This window comes from Oncorhynchus kisutch, linkage group LG10 (assembly GCF_002021735.2).
Source record: "Oncorhynchus kisutch isolate 150728-3 linkage group LG10, Okis_V2, whole genome shotgun sequence".
Taxonomy (NCBI): Eukaryota; Metazoa; Chordata; class Actinopteri; order Salmoniformes; family Salmonidae; genus Oncorhynchus; species Oncorhynchus kisutch.
Genome location: NC_034183.2, coordinates 19,361,668 through 19,383,800, shown reverse-complemented (window position 1 = coordinate 19,383,800; position 22,133 = coordinate 19,361,668). Strand labels below are relative to the sequence as shown.

The following is a 22,133-nucleotide window of genomic DNA, read 5'->3' as shown; positions in this document are numbered from 1 at the left end:
TTTCTAATATTTTTCAAAACCTATGAAGATGTTCAGTGAAAGAATATTAAGAAATATGTTGACACTACAACACAGTAAAGACTGGGATAAACATTATGCCGAATGCTAATCAATAAAAACGTCTTCAATTTGCTGCTCTGTTTAGCTTGTTTACAGCGGGTCATTTCATATAGAAATTGTCAGAGGTGCTCTCAAAATGTCAACAACATTTCAAGAATAAAGTTCTGTATGGGGCATTAACACAGCGGCTGTTCTAAAACCTGGCCTAACTCTATATGGCTTTGGATAACACAAAGGACAAATCTACAGAATCAGAAACTGTGATACTCATCTTTCCACATGATACACAAAGCAGACACTGCTCTTTAAGAAACCATTTATTGTTTTTACCACAGGTGAAATGTTTGAACACAGCAGGTAAATGAGAAAACATGTCCTATCCATAATTATATATCAGAGAAATCATACTAATTACAGAATGAATATCCAGGTAATAAGAATGATCATTAAAACATAACACCCATTATCATTGTGATTTGGCCATTTATGTGGCCATATAAACCGTTGGCTCTCTACTGAAAATGGTGCTGGTCAACTACAGAGCACTGCAACCAGGCAGTGAAGGTGTCCAGACATACAGATCATTATGGAAAACATGGAAACAGTAGTACAATTAGACACAGCTCTACAGCTGCTGCTACAACAGCCATACAGTGATGCGGGTTTGACTTCCAATTTGTCAACATGATATGATTTACTCAACAGTACAGAAAGTATCAAATCAACAGAGGTGTGTTTGTGTGAGTACAACCAAGTTGTCCTTGAGACTGTCAACCAGTGGAGCAATACTAGCTCAGTGAGAGGCTCATTCTGCAACAGGTACTCCAGATAGCATCCCAGGTACCGAAGGCGCCGGTATAGTCCAGGTATTGCATTTTATGTGAATATGTTCCCAAATCAGAGAGAGTTGGCATCATAGAAACAAGAAGGTCTGTGAAGGTACTGTACTGACAAGCCAGCAGATGCTGAATCCTCAACAAAATAGTCCAGTCCAACTAGAACACTGGCGGCCTGATTGACTTGAATAACGAAGGGATTTACCCAATCTAAAGTCAGTGTCCAATCACAATGTGACCCAGGATACCAGGAACAGAGTCCCTGCCAATCAGAGGGTCTGTACGAGCACGGGGAAGAGCAGAGACAAGTGTTCAGCTCCTCTGATTGGTAGCTTGTGTGTGGTGTAGAAGTGGATGACCTCTGGGATGGTGTCGAATGGCAGGCTGTTCTGCCCAAGGACGTACTTCCCATCCTTACACTGGCTGAACTTCATGTGCATGAAGCCTTGGCAGCTCCTGAGAGAGAAGACAGCGTAGGCAGAGCACGGAAGAGTCATGGAGCACATCATATCACATAATGACACAGTGGAAGGGGACAGGGCTGAAATACAGCCTACATATTTCTGGCATTTTATGAGGTATTTCTCACCAAGATTTAACACCATATCATAATGTATGACTAGAAAGCAGAGAGGGAATGGGGGAGTGATACAGTATAAATGAGTGATGTAATGGCATGTGAGAGAAAAGACAAAAAAGAAAGACAAAGAAGATGAAGGGTATGACGGAGAGGGGGGGGGCGATACAGTACTAGCAGTAGAGCAGAACTGCACCTCCCCTTTAAGAGCAACCAGCCCATCATGATGGATGTCTAATTACAGAAGCAGAGGGAAAGACATGGGCTCTAATTGGGGAGCTACATTTAGTCATTATTACAGTTAGCAAAATCAACATTAAAGTCCAGGGAAGTCTGTTGTTCTTCACAACAACAACAAACAGAACCAGCATCGCTAAACTGCTAGTGCTATTTTGTGTGTGTACTTTAGTATAAACGATCAAAATAAAGAAAGTTGCACACTCCAGCAATTTAATGGGTATTTACCAACGTTTCGGCATCACTGTGCCCTCCTCAGGGTAATATCATGAATACTTGAACCAGGTTATGTAGACAAATAGTGCAATTAGTGCAACCAATGACAATAGTGAGGGGTGTGTCATAATGATTCAGTTAATTAGAATTAATTAGTGAAACTTAAAAAAATAGTATATGGCATATTAAATATATTACGCTATTGTTATCATATAGAAACATAATGGAATATTGTACATCATATTAGCATCAACAAACATTGTTTCATTCAATTTCACATAATGATTTATTTTTTCATTTCATATTTGTTGCATGTAATCTTTTGGTTCAACCTTAATGTACTTTAGTGCACATCAAGGAATGAAAGGTATGTTTTTTATTAAATAGCCACAGGTCACTGAGCTTGAAGAGACATGGTTTGTCTGATCTATATTCATATTGGTGTGACGCTGGGCTGTCTGTCAGTCTGTTTCCAAGCCGACTTACTCTCTGCACCAGGTATCATCGACTAGATTCAACAGTGGGCCAATTTTTGGAGCGAATGGTCGGGTGGCTGGAACATAATTACAAATCATTTGTAGACTGCAAATTGACCACAAGAAACCCAAACATATTTATTTGACTAAAACACCATTTCAAACTTTGCTTAGGTTTGTATACAACCGCGTGTTTCTCTATTACGTGTGCAAATACTAGGGAACAGATTCCAAAAATTGCGGGAGTGGGGGGCACCAGTTGAGGAACCCTGCTCATCTCCCTTTAACTACCTCCGTCTCCCTCACAACCATTCAGAGAAAAGATCAAACCGCTTCTTTTCATAGACCCCTGGTACCTCCTATTGTGAGACCACATACTGTCGCTTCACACAATGCCATCCTGTGCGTTTCCACTGTTAACATCTGTGTGTGAGAGAGTGTGAGTGTACATGTCCACTCACTCACGTGCACCTGTGTGTTGGCCACCGAAGGTGATTCATATTCATTACTGAAGTGAGAGTGGCTGATGTGAGAGCTGGAGTGTGCTCTCCCTGCCTGATTACCTCTCAGAGATAGAGAGAGGAGGAGGACCGTGGGGAGGGACAGAGGAAGGGAGGGAGGACAGGGGGACAGTGATGGAAAAAAAGGTTATGGATCAAGCTAGTAATTAGAGAGAAGAGATTTGTCCAGATATGCAGTATGTAGCTTGAAAGAGTATTGAGAGGAAAATCAGTGTGTCAATGATCTTCGGTGGATGTGAGGGAGGAGAAGAGAATAGTAGGGGAAGAAGGAGAGGAAGAGAGACAGATTGAGGCCTACATACAGTGAGATAAAAGATCAGTGGAGATGGCAGCAAGTATCCTGAACACACAGCAGAAAAACATTCAACAGATTACTACAGTAGTCCATCTGAGGATGATTCAATAAATAGTCTAACCTACTGTACTTGTTGCACCATGTGACACATATCAATCTGTATTTAAGTGCTTTAGCAGTGATTTGATGTTGCCGTTGAAATGTAAACATCAATGGTGTGATTATGTTGAGCGTCATACCGTAGTGAGAGGGAGTAGTCGTTGCGGCTGGTCTGGCTGTTCCTCACCAGGTAGCTACACTCCTTACACAGGGTCAGAAGAGACTCTGCCTCTGAACGTGATAGGGCCCCGTGGTACCACCTGACAAACATACCACAGGGACATTGGACATTCGTTTTTTTCAATTGCTAACATGCATTGGTCAAAATTGAAGTCACATTGTCAAAACTCTTCCCACAGTCAGTGAAACAGAAGTGTATGTGGACCAAACTGTGAATCAATTTTCATTGCTTTCACACAAAATGCATTCAATGACCACATTCTCCAAAATCCATGAACTCTTTTCTCATTCATAATCCACCACCTGCAAAACTATATATTTGCAGCACATGTTTTCAAATGCTAAAACACAGTTTCCAAAACTGTTATATACCCGTTCAAAACAGAATGATGGCAAATGTAGTGCATTTCTGCAGTAACCAGATTGAAACATACAGGAAATCTCAGCAGAATATTTTATAATTCCAAACACAGCTGAAATCCTACCCAAGTGTCCTGTCTTTAGTCTCATTACCTAACAGACAAAAGAGGACGGCTTTGGAATGATTTAGTTTGGAAACATGGATCAAGGAAGACAGGTTGGTGGGGAAAGAAGAGTGGCAAGGAGAATGCATGGAGGACAAAGGAGAGGAAGACCAATAGCGGTGGTCTCTGATGAGATAAGGGCCACAACTATTGACCATGTTGTAAACCACGGTATCTCTTTGTGAGAGGCCAGTTTAAGGGTGCAACCAAATCTGCAGCATTCAACAGTTGCATCAATAGTACACATTTTCCAGCAAAACGCCAGGTGAGATGTGCATCCTTCAGTGATAATTGAACTACATATTACAGTACAATACGTTCACATTTTGTACTGACATTTTGAAATATATTGATTGTTTTGTGTTTATCAGTAGGATCCAAAAGGTTGCCTCCCACAGGAGGGAGAGGCAGAATATTATCAGATGTGCAGGAAATTTCCATTGTTGACATGGCAATTGGCAACAATGCAATAAAACTGTGGGAAATTCGGGACAGAGTGCTGGCAGACAATAATCACTTTTGGGAATGTGAATACGGTCAGTACAATGACAGTTGCCAGAGTCCTAGAGAAACATAAGATAAGGATGAAGCAGTTTTACACTGTACACTTTGATAGAAACGGTGAACGTGTGAAAGAACTCCTGTATCAATATGCCCAGGTAAGATGTTCAATAACCCAACAGGGTACATACACCACTATGCATTATGTAAAACTGTGGATTTACTGTATTTTACAGAGTAATGGAGATGGAAGCCAGGCAAACTGCTCATACATTCATCTTTGTGGATGAAGCTGGATTCAACCTGGCAAAAACACACCGCAGGGGAAGAAATGTGATTGGACAGAGAGCAACCGTGGATGTCCCAGGCCAGAAAGGAGCTAACACCACAATGTGTGCAGCACTGGCCAATGATGGTTTGCTGTTACACAAACCACTCATTGGCCCCTACAATGCAGAGGCTCATTTATTTTCTTGATGAACTGTATAGTCGACTTGCGCCAGCGGAGGAGAGGGGCAAGAAACTCCCCTACCTTCGTTGTTGTGTGGGATAATGTGGCATTCCACCACTCTGCTGCAGTCACAGACTGGTTTGCTGCACATCCCAGGAAGTCAGTACTATTCCTGCCTCTATACTCCCCCGTCCTAAACCCCATAGAGGAGTTTTTCTCTTTGTGGAGGTGGAAGGTTTATGACCACCATCCACATGACCAGATGTCCTTACTGGATGCCATGAATGCGGGGTGAGGAGACACTTCTCCTGAAGAGTGCCAGGGTGTGGAGACACTTCTCCTGAAGAGTGCCAGGGTGTGGAGACACTTCTCCTGAAGAGTGCCAGGGTGTGGAGACCCTTCTCCTGAAGACCGCCAGGGTGTGGAGACCCTTCTCCTGAAGACCGCCAGGGTGTGGAGACCCTTCTCCTGAAGACTGCCAGGGTGTGGAGACCCTTCTCCTGAAGACCGCCAGGGTGTGGAGACCCTTCTCCTGAAGACCGCCAGGGTGTGGAGACCCTTCTCCTGAAGACTGCCAGGGTGTGGAGACCCTTCTCCTGAAGACTGCCAGGGTGTGGAGACCCTTCTCCTGAAGACTGCCAGGGTGTGGAGACCCTTCTCCTGAAGACTGCCAGGGTGTGGAGACCCTTCTCCTGAAGACTGCCAGGGAGTGGAGACCCTTCTCCTGAAGACTGCCAGGGAGTGGAGACCCTTCTCCTGAAGACTGCCAGGGTGTGGAGACCCTTCTCCTGAAGACTGCCAGAGAGTGGAGACCCTTCTCCTGAAGACTGCCAGGGTGTGGAGACCCTTCTACTGGAGACTGCCAGGGAGTGGAGACCCTTCTCCTGAAGACTGCCAGGGTTGGATTAGACATTCCAGAAGATACTTTCCAAGATGCATCACCAGAGAAGACATAAGATGTGATATTGATGAGAACTTGTGGCCAAATGCAGGAGAGAGGGAGAACTAGAACCCTCACAGTAATGTACAGTATGAGTGATTATACTATACATGTTGATGAGAACTAGACCCCTCACAGTAATGTACAGTATGAGTGATTATATTATTTTTTATTTATTTCATTTTTTTTATTTCACCTTTATTTAACCAGGTAGGCTAGTTGAGAACAAGTTCTCATTTGCAACTGCGACCTGGCCAAGATAAAGCATAGCAGTGTGAGCAGACAACACAGAGTTACACATGGAGTAAACAATTAACAAGTCAATAACACAGTAGAAAACAAAGGGGAAGTCTATATACAATGTGTGCAAAAGGCATGAGGAGGTAGGCGAATAATTACAATTTTGCAGATTAACACTGGAGTGATAAATGATCAGATGGTCATGTACAGGTAGAGATATTGGTGTGCAAAAGAGCAGAAAAGTAAATAAATAAAAACAGTATGGGGATGAGGTAGGTGAAAATGGGTGGGCTATTTACCAATAGACTATGTACATCTGCAGCGATCGGTTAGCTGCTCAGATAGCTGATGTTTGAAGTTGGTGAGGGAGATAAAAGTCTCCAACTTCAGCGATTTTTGCAATTCGTTCCAGTCACAGGCAGCAGAGTACTGGAACGAAAGGCGGCCAAATGAGGTGTTGGCTTTAGGGATGATCAGTGAGATACACCTGCTGGAGCGCGTGCTACGGATGGGTGTTGCCATCGTGACCAGTGAACTGAGATAAGGCGGAGCTTTACCTAGCATGGACTTGTAGATGACCTGGAGCCAGTGGGTCTGGCGACGAATATGTAGCGAGGGCCAGCCGACTAGAGCATACAGGTCGCAGTGGTGGGTGGTATAAGGTGCTTTAGTGACAAAACGGATGGCACTGTGATAGACTGCATCCAGTTTGCTGAGTAGAGTGTTGGAAGCCATTTTGTAGATGACATCGCCGAAGTCGAGGATCGGTAGGGTAGTCAGTTTTACTAGGGTAAGCTTGGCGACGTGAGTGAAGGACGCTTTGTTGCGGAATAGAAAGCCGACTCTTGATTTGATTTTCGATTGGAGATGTTTGATATGAGTCTGGAAGGAGAGTTTGCAGTCTAGCCAGACACCTAGGTACTTATAGATGTCCACATATTCTAGGTCGGAACCATCCAGGGTGGTGATGCTAGTCGGGCATGCGGGTGCAGGCAGCGATCGGTTGAAAAGCATGCATTTGGTTTTACTAGCGTTTAAGAGCAGTTGGAGGCCACGGAGGGAGTGTTGTATGGCATTGAAGCTTGTTTGGAGGTTAGATAGCAGAGTGTCCAATGACGGGCCGAAAGTATATAGAATGGTGTCGTCTGCGTAGAGGTGGATCAGGGAATCGCCGGCAGCAAGAGCAACATCATTGATATATACAGAGAAAAGAGTCGGCCCGAGAATTGAACCCTGTGGCACCCCCATAGAGACTGCCAGAGGACCGGACAGCATGCCCTCTGATTTGACACACTGAACTCTGTCTGCAAAGTAATTGGTGAACCAGGCAAGGCAGTCATCCGAAAAACCGAGGCTACTGAGTCTGCCGATAAGAATACGGTGATTGACAGAGTCGAAAGCCTTGGCAAGGTCGATGAAGACAGCTGCACAGTACTGTCTTTTATCGATGGCGGTTATGATATCGTTTAGTACCTTGAGTGTGGCTGAGGTGCACCCGTGACCGGCTCGGAAACCAGATTGAACCTTTCTCTCCCTAGACCCCTCACAGTAATGTACAGTATGAGTGATTATACTATACATGTTGATGAGAACTAGAACCCTCACAGTGATGTACAGTATGAGTGATTATATTATACATGTTGATGAGAACTAGACCCCTCACAGTAATGTACAGTATGAGTGATTATACTATACATGTTGATGAGAACTAGAACCCTCACAGTAATGTACAGTATGAGTGATTATACTATACATGTTGATGAGAACTAGAACCCTCACAGTAATGTACAGTATGAGTGATTATACTATACATGTTGATGAGAACTAGAACCCTCACAGTAATGTACAGTATGAGTGATTATACTATACATGCTGATGAGAACTAGAACCCTCACAGTAATGTACAGTATGAGTGATTATACTATACATGCTGATGAGAACTAGAACCCTCACAGTAATGTACAGTATGAGTGATTATATTATACATGTTGATGAGAACTAGAACCCTCACAGTAATGTACAGTATGAGTGATTATACTATACATGTTGATGAGAACTAGAACCCTCACAGTAATGTACAGTATGAGTGATTATACTATACATGCTGATGAGAACTAGAACCCTCACAGTAATGTACAGTATGAGTGATTATACTATACATGTTGATGAGAACTAGAACCCTCACAGTAATGTACAGTATGAGTGATTATACTATACATGTTGATGAGAACTAGAACCCTCACAGTAATGTACAGTATGAGTGATTATACTATACATGCTGATGAGAACTAGAACCCTCACAGTAATGTACAGTATGAGTGATTATACTATACATGCTGATGAGAACTAGAACCCTCACAGTAATGTACAGTATGAGTGATTATATTATACATGTTGATGAGAACTAGAACCCTCACAGTAATGTACAGTATGAGTGATTATACTATACATGTTGATGAGAACTAGAACCCTCACAGTAATGTACAGTATGAGTGATTATGTGTTTTAACAATCTGTTCCTTCTCACTTTAAACAAACATTATCTCCATTCGTCACGGTTTACTAACTAAGGGCAGATGGCGCAGGGGGTCACGTGGAGATCAGACCATGCTCACTCAAACCCAGAGATGAGTGGGGCTCTCTAGTGGATCCTGTAACAACCCTTAAGAGACCACCAGGAAGAGTAATGGACTACCCACTCACACTGTGCTCACTTTATGCCTACGGCATTGTGTACACGTGATTGATTAGTAGACCTGTTCATTCATATATGGAGAAACACACTTTATTCTAATGATATGTATAAAACAAAACAACCATATTTGACATTCTAATGTCAAGCGTTCAGTTTTACTGTATACACAGAGAAATAAAACCCAAACCAGAGAGAGCAAAGTACACAATAAATTGTCATTACAAAAGAAGAGTACAGTACATACACTTGTTTCTCCAGGGGCAGGGTGGGGTCTACTCTCTCCCCAATCATGTTGTGGGGGTCAGAGCAGGGCATCCGGAACTTCATACCCCCTCCTGCCAGGGGACTGGACCTGGGAGGACGCAGGCGCTCCGTGGGGGACGAGGACCGGTCCCACTCGGCACCATCAAACTGTACTGTACAGAGACAGAGGGGGAGGATAAATATTAAAAGAGAGGGGGAGGAGCAAGAAAGAATGAGAGTGAGTCAGGCCTGGTAAAAATAGAGATGCGGTTGTTGGTGCAGAGGGCAAAGGGTTCGGCATGCCATAGGATAGAGGACAGACAGTGTTTCTACTGAAGGGGTCCACAAAGGAGAAGAGAGCTGGTAGTACAGATCTGACTGGGTGCAACTTTATCATCATCCAGTGGCTGGCTGGGACTGGGAGATGCTCCAGGGTGACCTAATGCGACAAGGCATGAGAGGGCCATATAGCACAGGGAGCTTATGGGTAGTGGTGGGGAGCGAGCCCTGAGGGGCTGCAGTGCTGTGTAGAGGGAGAGAGAGAGAGAGAGAGAGAGAGAGAGAGCGCAATGTGTGGCAACTGGCAAAAGCTCATCATGACCCAAATGCTTTATGAGACCAATCGCTGTGTGTTACCACCAGCATCTACATTAGCCTACGTGTTGCCAAACCTAGTGGTGGGTTGTTAGGTCACTTGACCCAGTGATGTGTGTTAACATCATACAGAAAGCAGGCAGGGCAGATGCAGGACACTGGGTGGGTCATAGGGGGTCAGGGAGGGGGTTGGGGGAGGTCTTGTTGTCCTGGATGAGAGGTTGAGAGGTCACCTTGCTCTCTGAGGGGGGTTGGGAGCTCCTCCTCCAGCTGCTGCCCCACTGGAGGGGGCCAGGGAAGCTCAGCCAGTTCTGACATCTCTACAGGAGGCCAGGCAGAGAGGAAGAGAAAATATATATATGGAGAAGGGTGTGAAAGGACAATAATATAGAGAATGTGAAAGTCTTGGTGAAAATAAGTATACCATTTTTTTTTTTTAAAGGAGTGAAGAGAACGGAAGGGAGCGTAGTAGATGCTGCATGTCCGGTTGACAATGAGGTGGAGTGTGTGTCAGGGACAGGGCGCACAGTGAGGCAGGGGCTGACCAAATTAGCCCAATTACAAACCGTAACCACGCAACACATTACTGCAGCCTCAATGGCAGAAACACACACACACAAGCTCACACAGAATCCTCCATGCCTGTGCTACACACCACACACACAGTGAAACAGGATTACAAAACAAATGAAGCGGAAAGGGGGCTGACATCTTAATGATCTGACAAAACCAAAGACCCCCTGGGTGTGTGACATCAAAGGGCAGCTGAACGGGACATTAGGAGAGAGACCCCAGTGCTGCTGTACATACATCCCGCTCTCCCTCATCCCTCCCTCCCTCTGCTTAATTATTGAGCAGGCAGACACACTCCGCCACTTTCTCTGGCTCTCTGTGAATTATTGATGCATGGTGCAGTACAATGGCCCCATCTGGAGAGCCCCCCCCCAGCCCTGCAGAAGCCATGATTAAAGTGTGACCTCCACCCACTGCCCCCCCCAACCACACTTCCTCTCCTGGCTGCCTCGCATCCCCACCTCTCTCTCGCTCCAAACAGAGAAAAAAGGACTATGGGGAGAGTGTGGGGTAAAGAAACACAGGCTCAGAGCAAACAAAAATGAGGGAGGGTTAGAATGTAAGGATGAGGGGAGTGAACTCGGTGAAGAGAATCGCACTTCAGAGTGTGTGGACATTTTTTTTTTTTTTTTAAGAGGACAGAGTTAAGCTTTGTGTGTCATGGTTAATGGGAAAATTCCAACAGAATTCCTGCCCTGTTTGGGGGGAGTACCAGACAGCATTCAACACAAAGGACATTCAGTGCAGTACAGTATAATACCTCCACGTGCTTTTGAACCAGTTGCACTAGTATGAGAGCATGTGTGCATTCTGTTCATAAGTTGTGATTCCAAAGTTGCTGCGATAAGTAGCACACAAGTGCCAAGTATAAATGTTTGAATTTCTGGGGAAGCTGTTTGGTCCATCTGTGTTTCAGTGTGACCTGTCTGCAGTGTAACATCAAACCTGAATGAACCATTTGTAACGCCCTCATGACATCACTTTTACCTCCTCCTGACGATGTCAGCACTCATCACCATGACAAAGGGCAGGACGTGACCCTCTGCTGGCCTGGTGCATGCGCGCGCGCGCACACACACACACACACACACACACACACACACACACACACACACACACACACACACACACAGAGGTCACTCAAACAGAAGGCACATCTGGGCACCATTTACTACTAATGGGAACTGGTGGCTCTGTCACACAGGCTGGGGAGCCCATTTGCTCATAGGTCTTTCTTGTGATATAAGACATTGTGACAACATAATGTTCTGAGAGAGGACTAGCAGGCAGATTGAGATTTCACGACAATAGAATATTCAGGATTATAGTACAAAAACCTGAACAGGCCACTAAGCATACACAAAAGCGGCTGCATTTAGACACACTAATTAGTATTTTGACCAATCAGATCGTCTCAGGAAAAGATCTGATGTGATTGGTCAAAAAGTATCAGAATTGGGCTGCCTGCATGAAAGCAGCCAGAAAACCTCACACTGAAGTGGATCCATTGGTGTGGTTGGCAACAGGTGAAAGCAACTCACTAATTAATGGCTTGGCTGCATCACAATCATAGTAATCATTCCACATGCAAACAATTTGAGTGGATTGAACCATAAAAAAGGCATTTTAGTATCTTAACAAAACACATTTTCAATCCATTTTACTCTTTCAGTCTGGAAGAAAAAAAGCTGAGTAAATATAAAAAGCCTTTTTATTTAGCATAATCATAAATAAATATCCTGGAATCAAGCGACATGAGCATTGGATAAATCCTTCCGTATCTCTTCATTAAACACAATTATGAAGACATCAGCTTTGTAACATGCCCAGCTCCCCATGTTCTCTGTGCCAACAAAGGCCTTCTGCTGGGCACAACTGCTCTCTACTAATGACAGCCAATTAACACCCTACATGAGTGTGAAACATGCATGGATTCACAAGCCATGAATTCACACTGAGGCATATACAAGATGAATATGCATGGCATTTGGAATTCATGGACAGAACTGCAAAAATTAGGTGCTGCTTTGTGTGTTGTTGTAATTCAAGACTTTCTATTCCTCCTTTTCCTCTTTCTCCGCTCTCTCCATTTTTCTAGGAATTGTATATTCTGGTGCCTTCCCGCACCCCACTTTCTCCACCTCCCTCTCTCCCCCACTCATTCTCCCCTCTAAGTGGGACATTATCTCTCCATTCACTGATTCTCTCCTCCCCTCCTGCTCTGCCTCCCATCCAGCTCACTTGAGGGAGCGAGCCGGGATCGCGGAGGACATGTCTTTTCATTAACGTCAGTCACGCTTCACATCGAGCGAGGGAGTGAAGGAGGGAGAGAGATACCAGGGATGGATGGGAGAGCATCTTCACGACACATCCTGTATATTGATGGAGAAGCCAGTCGGGACCCCCAGGGCCTGCTTAGAGTGAGCTAACAGACCAGGGACACACTAGCCACAGTGATAGAAATCTCATTCTTGCAGCTTCACACACAGTCAAGGAAACACACACGTGTCTTTGTAGACTTTCAGTATAAACCGATCTAATATTCCATATCTGCAAAAGATGGTGTGAAGATGGTGCAGAGGTATACTCGGCGGTATACTCTGCGATATGATGTAGATGCAGAAAGTAAACAACATAGCGTATCAATTTCTGCAACAGCTAAGTGCGTTAAAGCGTGAGGCTCAACTTCTCTGCTGTTTTGGTACCTTGGCTACTACGCACTATCAACGTGAAGCGAACCCGTGCACATGTGCAGATACTGTGTGTGACTGTGAGAGAGTGAAGTCTTGCATCTCACTCATCTCAATATCTCCGGTGATGCTCATGGCAACGTCATTTCGCTGAGTCTAGCTTTAAGGCCTTACGTGTGGAGGGAGACCAGATACATATCAGATACGAACAGCACATAAATCAAAGACACCGTGAACCTAACACCACTCATTTACTCATTAGACAGGGCATTTTGTGTGGAGTAATGAATCCGTCCATTTCATTAGCTCACTAATTGGTGTTGCATGGCTGCAGGGCTATTTATCCCTCCCTCACTGTTGAATGTTCGATGACTCCCATAAATTAATGGTGGCTGGATGAGGGGGTAGCTAGGTGCTTGTGACAGCTTTGCGGTATACTAATTAAAACTTACTGGACTGTCAGCCGCAGGCTCTCTCACTACTGTTGTAACGCAATTAACTACCAACTCACACTAACACTGATCTCAACCGCCTGAGCTGGACTGGACTCTGGCAAGAGGATATGCACAAAATTTAACTTCCTGATTATCATAATTGTGCAACTATGTAAAAAGCCCTCTCTAAATATATATTTAATTAGGAGCATCCTGTTCTCACCCGACTGAGGTGACTGGTGATAATCAGGCCTACTGACAGTAGTGTGTATGATTTGTGTGTGGGGAGGGGGGCGGGGTGAGTGCTGCCTGTGTGTGTCACCTCAGTAGGGGGTGGAGGACAGCAGGGACAGTCCTGTAAATGAGAGGTTGTCAGCAGGTGACTGATTGCACCCTGTCACAATGCCCCCTCCCCTTGCAAGGGTTCCACAAACATCCACTGAGCTCACATCAAATCTGCCATAACCACCTTGGTACCCCCCCCCCTTTAGTGCTGCCATACCAACCTGACCTAGCAAAGCCTGCGATCTGACTGGGAATATGGATTAAATGGAAGAATGGAAATACATTAGTGCTTCTGTTTTTCACCCCAATCTGTTCACACAGGCTGGGCGACACGTAGCTGACTGACTGTAGGTAGAAAAACAGGTGCCAGAAAATCAGGAGCGGAGGTTTTTACCCACATCTGCTACCTTTTTCTAATTGGTGTTGTAATAGATCCTGTCCAAGAGTGCACATTTGGCAGACAGTTCTGGGTTCTAGCCCTTAAAATCTTCTGAGAGGGTCACTCACCCGACCAACATAATCCTCTCCGTCAACACTAGAATTACAGTGTTTCTTTGCCTGGGAGCTAATGTGATGTGTGTGTGTGTGTGTGTGTGTGTGTGTGTGTGTGTGTGTGTGTGTGTGTGTGTGTGTGTGTGTGTGTGGTGGGCTGCTGTAGCAGTTCTGCTGACCACCGGCTTATTAGCACTGGATCAGTCATGCAAACGTGAGCATGTAATTAACTGAGAAGAGAGGGGGAGGAGAAGGGAGCATGAAATAAAGGGGAGTGAAAGCGAGCGTGTTGATTTAGTCTCCTGCCACCTTGACCTCCGGACTCTGAGACGCAGCTCATTTAAGTAGGCTCTGCCGTATCGTACACGGATCTACTGCCCACCGCCATCTGTCACTCTCATACACACCAGATAGAGACAGGGCTTCACAACATAAAAACACTTTGTACCTTGTAGTGTTAAGATGTAGGTCTCTCTGACACAGACAACTCATTGTGTGCCGAGGGTAGTATAGTGGTAGTAGGAAGGGGGGATACCTAGTCAGTTGAACAACTGAATGCATTCAACTGAAATGTGTCTTCTGCATTTAACCCAAACCCTCTGAATCAGTGTGGTGCGGGGGAGGCTGCCATAATCGACATCCACGTCTTTGGCGCCCGGGGAACAGTGCCTTGCACAGAACGACAGATTTTTACCTTGTCAGCCCCGGGATTTGATCCAGCATCCTTTCGGTTACTGGCCCAACGCTCTAACCACTAGGCTACCTGCTGGTTACTGGCCCAACGCTCTAACCACTAGGCTCTAACCACTAGGCTCTAACCACTAGGCTCTAACCACTAGGCTCTAACCACTAGGCTCTAACCACTAGGCTACCTGCTGGTTACTGGCCCAACGCTCTAACCACTAGGCTCTAACCACTAGGCTCTAACCACTAGGCTCTAACCACTAGGCTCTAACCACTAGGCTCTAACCACTAGGCTCTAACCACTAGGCTCTAACCACTAGGCTCTAACCACTAGGCTCTAACTAGGCTACCTGCCGCCCCATTGGAGGACAGCAGTTTGATCCCCCGTTCCGCAACTCACTTTCTTAGCTTTATCCCTCTCATCAGTCTCCCCCTCTACGTGTCTAACCTGTATCTGGCAATAAAACATGAAAATACCCCAAAATATATTTTCTAAAATACATTTTTTTTAAAGCCTCATCTTCAGTAGGCAAGTAGTCATGAGTGGGATCATTCAACATGTGTGTGCAATGGAGTGAGAGTGGTCATTCATTCAAGGGAGGGCATTATGGCTGGAGTGAGAGTGGTTATTCATTCAAGGGAGGGCATTATGGCTGGAGTGAGAGTCGTTATTCATTCAAGGGAGGGCATTATGGCTGGAGTGAGAGTGGTTATTCATTCAAGGGAGGGCATTATGGCTGGAGTGAGAGTGGTCATTCATTCAAGGGAGGGCATTATGGCTGGAGTGAGAGTGGTCATTCATTCAAGGGAGGCCATTGTGGCTGGAGTGAAAGGGGTCATTCATTCAAGGGAGGGCATTCTGGCTGGAGTGAGAGTGGTCATTCATTCAAGGGAGGGCATTATGGCTAGAGTGAAAGTGGTCATTCATTCAAGGGAGGCCATTCTGGCTGGAGTGAGAGTGGTCATTCATTCAAGGGAGGGCATTATGGCTGGAGTGAGAGTGGTTATTCATTCAAGGGAGGGCATTATGGCTGGAGTGAGAGTGGTTATTCATTCAAGGGAGGGCATTATGGCTGGAGTGAGAGTGGTTATTCATTCAAGGGAGGCCATTGTGGCTGGAGTGAAAGTGGTCATTCAATCAAGGGAGGGCATTTTTGCTGGAGTGAGAGTGGTTATTCATTCAAGGGAGGGCATTATGGCTGGAGAGAGAGTGGTTATTCATTCAAGGGAGGGCATTCTGGCTGGAGTGAGAGTGGTCATTCATTCAAGGGAGGGCATTCTGGCTGGAGTGAGAGTGGTCATTCATTCAAGGGAGGACGTTCTGGCTGGAGTGAGAGTGGTCATTCATTCAAGGGAGGGCATTCTGGTTGGAGTGAGAGTGGTCATTCATTCAAGGGAGGACATTCTGGCTGGAGTGAGAGTGGTCATTCAACGTGTGTAGTATGGTGAGACAAAAAAGTGAAATACTGGTAATTGAGTGTAAAAGTTTGGTTGTGAGTGTAATAGTAAAAGTGTGAGATTGGTGGTCATGTTGCTGAGGAGGAGACTGAAGTTAGTCTGTACCTGCGAAGGCTTTAGAGATGTTGTCTTTCTTCCACTCCCAGGGCTGATCGTATTCATCTGCTGGCCGCTCGTCATCCTGCGGCAGTCGGCTCTCCCTGCCCTCCTCCAGGAGGTCTCCGTACCCCAGCCCCACCCCCAACGGCCGCCCGCGTTCATCCTCATAGGGGGTGTCGTAGAGCTGCACCTCGCCCCGTGCAAGGGCTGCCCCAGGGCCACGCTGCAACTCTGGTAGAGAGAACACAAACATTTGCCTTATTTAAAATGAAAAGAGCATGCAACTATTTGTATTTGTATTATTTTTGTGCAGCCTGCTGGAGGCTTAACGAAGCCCTGCGCTAGACCCGCAGCTGTGGAGCAGAACAAACAGCAGTCCCTTCTCTTCACAGTCACAGCAGCAATCGAGTTACTGCATCTCACAACAGCCACTCTCATTAGCATTTTCATCAGATTTCTCAGCGTGTAGCATGTTCTATAAAAATCAACCTTCAGAGAGTTACATGTGACCTTGAGCTATGTAGTCATAGATTATTGAAATAACAAAACATCTGAAGACAGACTTCTGAAACAACAGGCGTATCGATGAGCGTCAGCAATCAGTGGCTGTCTCATTGATGTGGGCTGAGAAGCTCAACACTGGCATATCACATATTGGGTGTGAGGAAAGTGGAAGGATCTTTTGTCTCCACCACCAGCGTGGCTATGGAGGTGCAGTTATGTAAGAGGGAAAGAGTGCTGGAGCTAAATGGGAGGGTTGGTTGGTGAAAAACAGAACGGGCTAACTTTAACCTTCAGAGGACACACTGCCATTGGGCGCCCCTGTTGTCTCCATGGCGACAGAGGAGGCCCTGGGGACAGACCCTGAGGTGGGAGGAGGAGGTGAGGAAAGGAGGGCTGGGTTGGCTTGATGTTAAGTCACTGTGACAGAGGCAGGCTCAGTGTCGTGGCATACTGCTGTACCTGTGTCAGGGCGCCGAGATGAGATGGAGGAGATTAGGGGAGGGAGATAAAAACAGGCAGGGTTGGAAATGAGAAATGGATGGGAACATGATGGTGGGGGGGATGAGGAATCTATTACGGTATGCAGATGGATGGCAGACCCGTGGGTGATAGAGAATAGAAACTGAGTTCTACTAAACTTTTAAAAAACGTGACAGGACCAGATCAAAGATACATTGGGATGACATCTGCCAATATTTGTATAATTTAACCCTTTACACTCGTGGAAATTAGCCTATATGGATAGGGCTACATTGAAACATTTCTTACAGGAGAAGTATGAAAAGGATATACATGGCCATGGTAGCAACTGTTCACCTGAATCCAAAAATTACAATGTTGATTTTGTGCATTTTACATTTACTGTTCTTTTGCCACATTTGTTTATTACAACATGTGAAAAAACTCTGGACACTTAACATTTCCCTCATTCAGACAACAAAAAACATGCAAAAGTTGCCCAATTAGCATGAGGGATGGGGCAACTTCTTGTCGCCTGTGAAGCGCAGAGCTCTGAATTAATGTTACTGTACAGCCACTATGTTCCAATTTAGGCATTCATCAATGTCCAAATCTGCCATTTTCAATCAGTTTAAGGGTACGAGTGCTACGGCTATGGTCAGTAATAATCCGTCTCTGGGATTATAATAGCGATTCTATTTGAGAATCCGAGAGATATTCAGTCTCAGACTCCTGGTTCTCTGTTCCACCATGTTTCTTAATGAGCGGCCACAGACACACCACACCGACTCAGTCCTTGGTTGACTGGCTCAGACTCCATTGTGTATCTAACAAACTGAAAGACTAGAAGCCCTTTCGTCCTAACCCTGTGACTATGAACTACTTATGACCTGAATGAAGCCAGCAAAGACAACAGTCAAACACATACTCACTAACTCTCAGATGGACTAAAAAGCTACCCAGACTCCCCCGAGGGCAGCAAGGGGAGAAACCACCACTCTGATAGGAGAGACGCTTCACTACACAAGCCTGACAGACAGTGGTCGGGGAATAAGAGATGTTACTACATAAAAGCCAAATGAGAAACGATAGATCTGAAGGATGGAAGAATAGCGAGAGGGAAAGGGCGCAGTTGGATAGAGACATTCGTAAGAGGTGGTGAAAGGCTGTGTGAGAGCTGAGTGAGTCAGACTGAAAGAACTGTCTGAGATGGGGGAAACCGTTTCTGCTGGAAGGGGATGTAGCCTAGTCAGCAGATCTGTTTGTACTCTAGGCTCTAGCCAATTGTTCTATCTAAGGCATGACAACCAAAGTCAGAGGAGTTGGCTAAAGCACAAACAGATCTGGCAATGAGCTAGGGATGTACAATAGGAATGTAATTACATAATATATACTTTTTAATTATGTGTGACCTACCTGTTATCAGCCTACCTGTCGTGTGGTCTGTAGTATGTATAACAATGTTCTAAAAAATGACGTAAATACATCCAAAACCCTGAGACTCGCCTGTGATGACACGTTGGGCCTCGTAAGGCTCCATGTAGCCGTTGTTCTCACAGGGAACGTGTCCCAGATCAGGCTCTGGCCAGGGGTTTGGGTGAGCATCAAACGGATCAGAGTAATCTGTGTCCCCTACTGCTGGGGCTGATGGAACTACCTGGGATACAGAGACACACACATAAAGACACAGTGCACTACACCATTCATACACATAGCAGTCTCAACTACAGACCACTGACACCAGAATTCAAAAATATTTTCATTGTCCAAAAATAGACTTCCAATTTTTCTACATGTTGCTAATTTTTCTATTAAATGAATTAGTTGACATCTGAAAGCAACATGGAATGAGTATGTCACAAACTGATAGAATTGTTATTTTGTGTGACAGAGATAGAGAATACAGAGGGGGTTTATTTGAGGAGAGCATTTGTTCCTCCATAGGACGATTCCATGCCAGGAAAGGCAGAAAATATTTTGGGTAATCTCCCATTGAAGCTTCTATGTGAAAAGTGACAGAACAATCTGACATTGACCCCCTCCCTCCATTTGTTTTGTACACTGCTGATACTCACTGTTTATTATCTATGCATAGTCAATTCACCCCTACCTACATGTATGGCCTCTAACCTGTACCCCCGCACACCGACTCGGTACCGGTACCCCATGTATATAGCCACGTTAATGTTATGTTATTGTGTTACTTTGGTTTATTTAGTAAATATTTTCTTAACCCTTCTTGAACTGCCCTGTTGGTTAAGGGCTTGTAAGTAAGCATTTCACGGTAAGGTCTACACTTGTTGTATTCGGCACATGTGACAAATAAAGTTTGATTTGATAACAGCAAAACAATTCAGGCTGTCCTGGTGTGGAATAGCCCATACATGCTGCACACAGGAAGGAATAGTAGTCAGCTGGCACACTGACAACTACAAAGGCTGCCATATGGTCACACACAAATCAGACAACCAAGTCAGTCAACAAACCCCTGTTAAGACACGCAGACACAAACTATATACGTTCCCTTGTTGATTCAGTAACAGGTTATCGAACGACCAGGAATGAATCTGAAATGTTAATGAGGGTATAGATGTTCTCACACACCAGAATTCTACACTGAGACATTAATGAGAGCAGCCAGAGCACGCATACAGAGAGTCTTTATCGACTCTACTTTCCCTCAGACCTTCAATGTACTGTTAGGAGCTGTGCACTTGTGGCTTTTCAAATGATAAATCATTATCTTAGTCATGATGTTTGAGCTGATTTTTTAAACTGAATTAATGTGCATTCGCTGCCTTTCTACATAGGCAAACTTTCACTCTCCCTCTCTATCTCTCTATGAAATCCTGAGCATCCCTGACCCTTGCAGCTGTGCCTGTGTGTTCTCCTGCCAACACATACTGTACTCATCCAGGGTGGGACTGTGGGCCTGATGGCAACACAAGTGTGGCAGCACACTGTCCAATAGCCTGCATGGCTTCCTTCACCATGTGTTCACATGGGGGTCTCTCTCAGCTTGCTAAACCAAACGCCATTTATTATTTATGGCTGGACATAAACTCAGGGGACTGTGACGCCCCACGCAATGAGCCAACCAGCCCATCAATAACACTTCCTTCCATTTGCCATCTAGGCCAGCCATGTTATGGGCCACTTCAAATATGGCGTGATGTATTGAAACATTGCATACTCCTGACTCACATTACCAGTCACTTGCTTATGGGTTTAATCAATAAGCAGAGGGGTCTTTGTAATGGTAATAAATGTTAATGTAGAACAGGAAAAATGACTTACAGGCTCTTGTTCCTCTAAGGAGACGGCACTCAGTAAAATCTTAGTTCGCCCCAGCTCCTGTGAGTCCACCTTGATGAGGCGGTGTTTGGGAGATACAACCTTCATATCCAGGCTGGCGGACTTCAGAGGAGAACCAAAGGCAGCAAGGGAAGAGTCTGATGACCCAGAGTCGTTTCTGTCCCGGTTCTCAGAGTTCTCGTACGGGTCCTCAAAGTCTAGGTTCTTCTGAGCCCGATAGGCTTTCAGAATCTCACTCTCTGTGTAGTCTGGTTTGGGTGGTTGAGGAGGCATCCTCCTGCTCCCAAAACTCAGATAGTCTTTGAGCCACTTTGCCATTTGACCTCTGCTCCTGCAGACAGTTGATGGGTTTAAAGACAGGTTGCTGTTGGGGAAAAATATGATGATTCAGGTTAAACTACTTACATGCCCTTGGGTGAAGTGATTCTAGACCTCAGACTAAATAGACAACAGACAGTGGATTGACATGGTCTGTCCTGAAGTTATGTAAAACACTAAGATCACTTCTTCCATTTATAATGCAGGACTACTAGGATAGCCTTAAATCCTATGACAATCCTATCACTGCACACGTGGACACTTATCCATTGGTCCAGGGGCCACTGTGCAACAGTGTAAAAAAAGAAAGAAAAAAAACAAACCCTATTTCTGACCACAGCTGGACTTTATTTACAATAAATGTCAGCTCAGAGAAACAATAAAGCTGGACTTTGCCCGAGAAGAGCAATTACATTTAAAGCCCAGGTAAGAAAGTCTGATTTACTTCACTGATACTGTCAGTAATATATCATAAAAATAAAACGTTTTTTTCCTGACCTGTGTCGAAACCTGCTTCAAAACAGCAGGCAATCATCACCATATTTTACAACAAAATACGATTGTATTAGCCTACTGCATTACCACTATCATGAAATCAATAATACAGGTAACGCCTTAACACACATTGAAGCCAATTATACCTAATCAAAGTTTATTATAGGCTAAAACATCTAGGTCAAAACCTTCCACTGTAATCATAGTTTCCTTTCGTTCTAGTCATCTGTGATCTATGCATTACTTGACCATCAAAAACGATAAAATTGAAACAAACTACAATTTATACACTGCAATCTATAATTTTACTTCCATGTATATTCTGCAGCTTTTAAAACAAGCGTTTCACAAAATTCCTGCTTTTCTACTGACAGTGCATTGCGCTGAGACACAAACCTTCGGTCCTTGGCTTCTTCTACCACTCAGTATTCGAGCGCTTTATTCCACGTTTCTTCATTTTGATCGTAATAAAGGCAAACGTGGAAGGTCTTCCTATTTTGATAGCTTTTGTCCGTTACTGTAAATAGAGAAAGTAAATCAACTACAGTCAGCTCAGGTGCGAGCGTGGAGAAGCACAGTACAGTTCCGATAGAAAGAAACGACTGATCGCAAATGTGCAAGTGAGCGCAAAGCCTACGAGAG

At 44.8% G+C, this 22,133-nt stretch overlaps 1 protein-coding gene across 1 annotated transcript; it reads right to left on the bottom strand.

Annotated features, from left to right (window-relative positions):
• Positions 1-362: 362 nt before the first annotated feature.
• shdb (Src homology 2 domain containing transforming protein D, b) lies at positions 363-22,133 on the bottom strand. Its single transcript, XM_020491964.2, has 7 exons — positions 21,888-22,133; positions 20,661-21,042; positions 18,870-19,020; positions 16,407-16,631; positions 9,093-9,264; positions 3,458-3,577; positions 363-1,352 (listed from the first exon to the last, which is right to left on the bottom strand). The coding sequence occupies exons 2-7, from the start codon at positions 20,994-20,996 to the stop codon at positions 1,166-1,168; spliced, it is 1,191 nt and encodes a 396-aa protein (XP_020347553.1). The 5' UTR covers positions 20,997-21,042; positions 21,888-22,133; the 3' UTR covers positions 363-1,165.